General features: G+C 52.5%; 1 protein-coding gene across 1 annotated transcript; it reads left to right on the top strand.

The window, feature by feature from the left end:
• The first annotated feature begins 485 nt into the window (after positions 1-485).
• LOC135892749 (probable G-protein coupled receptor 33) lies at positions 486-3,099 on the top strand. Its single transcript, XM_065420547.1, has 2 exons — positions 486-503; positions 2,044-3,099. Exon 2 carries the CDS (start codon positions 2,050-2,052, stop codon positions 3,097-3,099), a length of 1,050 nt encoding a protein of 349 aa, XP_065276619.1. The 5' UTR covers positions 486-503; positions 2,044-2,049.

Below are 3,099 nucleotides of genomic sequence, written 5' to 3'. Positions count from 1 at the left end.
GAGTTGCATCCTTTGTGACTCAGCCTTTGTTGTGAGCTATCAGTGCTGGGTTATCTCTGGGTCATGGTGCAGCCCCCTCTCAGGAAAGGATTTGTGCAAAATACAGGCCCTTCCTCTTCATGGGGCCATGCCTCAATAGATGAGCTGCTGGCCAAGCATCTAGTGCATTAGAGCAGGGGGCTGGGAGCCAGGACTCCTGGGTTCTATGCCAGGCTCTGGGCGGGATTGGGAGCTAGTTTTAAAGCAATGGCTGTTGCTTAGCTGGTTTCTTTGCTAAGACAGTGTCCAATGATCATTTCCGTTCATGGTTTGCAGCTTGTGGATCTCAGAGAGCAGGTGGAGGTGGAGCATGTAGAAGACACAGAGTTAAGGGGAGTGAACTCAACGCACAGGGGAGAGCTCTGGGGTGCTGGGGACAGACTCACGGATGCTTTGCTGGCCAAACACACACCATCTGAGGATCTGTCTGTGCTGGATCTGTGTTTCCACCACTCACTGCCCAGGTGAGTCGAGACAATAGACAGAGGGCCCCATGTTGGGTCTAAAGGGGAATTTCCTTGATAAGCCCCCCTAGAAGCCACAGAAATTTGCTTTTGTAAAGGCAAACCAGTGGGACTCCCTGCCCCTGGATATCAGTGGGGTTAGCCTGTGAGACTCCTTGCCACTGGGTATCAGTGGGGTTAGCCTGTGAGACTCCTTGCCACTGGGTATCAGTGGGGTTCACATGGGGCACTCAATAGACAGAGGTAGTAGGTGAGGTCTGTGACATGGGTGAATGTTTCCCCCTTAGTTCATGTTAGTCAGACGAGTTGCTCCCTGTTTACAAAGCTCTACGCCAGCGGTTCTCAAGCTTTCCAGACTACTCTACCCCTTGCAGGTGTCTGATTTGTCTTGCGTACCCCCAAGTTTTACTTCACTTCAAAACTACTTAAATCAGTGCAGCTGTGACACATCTGTATTTTTATGTCGCTTACTGAAAAATTGCTGATTTTCTCATTTCCCCCATACAATTATAAATTAATTGGAATATAAATGTTGTATATAGAGCAATATAAGGAAGTAATTGTATGAAATATTAGTTTCTACTGACTACGCTAGGGCTTTTTATGTAGCCTGTTGTAAAACTAGGCAAATATCTAGATAAGTTGATGTACCCCCTGGCAGACCTCTGCATACCCCCAGGAGTACACATACCCCTGGCTGAGAACCTCTGGTCTAAGCCACAAGACCCCAACTTCCTCCCACCACCCAGGAGTTCTGACCTCCACCCCACTCCCAGAGCTGGGGATAGAAACCAGGAGTCCTGGCTCCCAACCTGCCCTTCTCTAACCATTATGCAAGTCTACAGGGCACAGAGGACACCATGCTAACAAGGCCATGATTGCGCAGTCCCTGATAGAGGCAATAGCCCAGAGGACCCTGCTGCAGGGCTGGCAGCACGGCTGTGGGACAGAGAAGCAGCTTAGCGGCTTGAGGCTTCCTGTGCTACAATGAGAGTGAGAAGGACCCTGCACACTCTCACGAATCAGGATGTAACAGTACAAGAGACGGCGTGGGGGAAGGGTGGCTTTTTCCACCTTGTAGCAGTGTGTTCCACCAGCACCAGCTCAACAGAACCGATCCCCACCTCCCTGAGCCAGCCAGTCCCCACCCTGGATCCAGATTGGAACCAGTGCCTCCTGGAGGGGAAGGCCCCATATCCCATTCCCCACCCCCTTGAGCCAGCCCGTTCTCCAGATCACAGCCACGTGGAATTATCAGCATAGCTGTGTATTTAACCTACTAGACTGTCCCCGTCACCACTCTTCCTACATCTACTATCCCTCTTTCCCTCCTCTACTTCCCATAGTTCTTCCTTATAGCAGTGAGTTCCACTGGCTATAGCCCAGTTGTGGAGACTATCTAGCCTGCATATTCTGGAGGACCAGAGGGTGCCTAGAGAGATCCTCTCCAATGGTGCCTTCCTAACCCCCTCTTATTTCTCCCTTCCTCCTCTTCCCCTCCTCTGTCATCCCTTCTAACCCAAGTTCTCTCTCTCCCCAGGGCACCATGGACCAAGGCAAGACGCTTCTCCCACCAACCACTGGGGCAAATTCCAGCCAGACCCCAGCAACTGTGAGCGCCGCTCACCTGGCTGCGTCCATGCTACTCTTCACCACCTTCCTGGTGGGTGTGGTGGGGAATGGGCTGTGCTTGTGGGTGCTGGGACTGAAGATGAGGAGGACAGTGACCACACTCTGGTTCCTTCACCTGGTCTCCTGTTACCTTCTCTTCACCCTGCTGATCCCCTTCTTCATCGTCTATGTCCTCCTGGGTTTCCACTGGGTCTTTGGCATGGCCATGTGCAAGTTCCTCAACACCTGCATCTCTGTGGGCATGTTCACCTCCGTCTTCCTTCTCACCCTCATCAGCCTTGACCGCTACACTCTCACTCACCATCCCATCCAATCTCGGAATCACCGTACTGTGCCCCGAGCTCAGAAGCTGGCGGTGGGCGTGTGGCTGGCCTCCTTTGGTCTCAGCGCTCCCTACCTGGCTTTCCGAGAGACACACATGGTGGATGGAGGCAGAATCATCTGCATCAACAATTATGCCCTCTCCGAAGACTGGAACAGAGCTGAGCCACAGGACCTAGGGAGACGGGTCCACCTAGCCGTCTTCATTGTCCGGTTCCTACTGGGCTTCCTGCTGCCCTTCTGCACCATCGCGGGCTGCTATGGCTGCATGGGGCTGAAGATGAAGGAGAAGAAGCTGGCATGGGCTGGGAAGCCCTTCAAAGTCATGGTGGCTGCAGTGGTTTCCTTCTTTCTCGGTTGGCTGCCCTACCACCTCTACCAGAGCTTGAATCTCTACAAGAAGGAGGTGCCAGAGTCGGTGACAGATGCTCTCTTGGTCATTTACACCTTTTCATCCTGCTTCAATGCCTGCTTCACCCCCATTCTCTACCTCTTTGTGGGGGAGAAGTTCTGGCAGGTCTTCAGGATGTCTCTTCTCACTCTAGTCAAAGCGGCTTTTGTTGATGATCTCGGCAGCAGTGCCCCTGAGTATAGTGGAAGACACGGCTTTGAAGTTGAGAACAGAAAACAGGAGATGGTCTGA

This window comes from Emys orbicularis, chromosome 20 (assembly GCF_028017835.1).
Source record: "Emys orbicularis isolate rEmyOrb1 chromosome 20, rEmyOrb1.hap1, whole genome shotgun sequence".
In the NCBI taxonomy this organism is placed as follows: domain Eukaryota; kingdom Metazoa; phylum Chordata; order Testudines; family Emydidae; genus Emys; species Emys orbicularis.
This window is presented reverse-complemented; position numbering and strand designations above follow the sequence as displayed.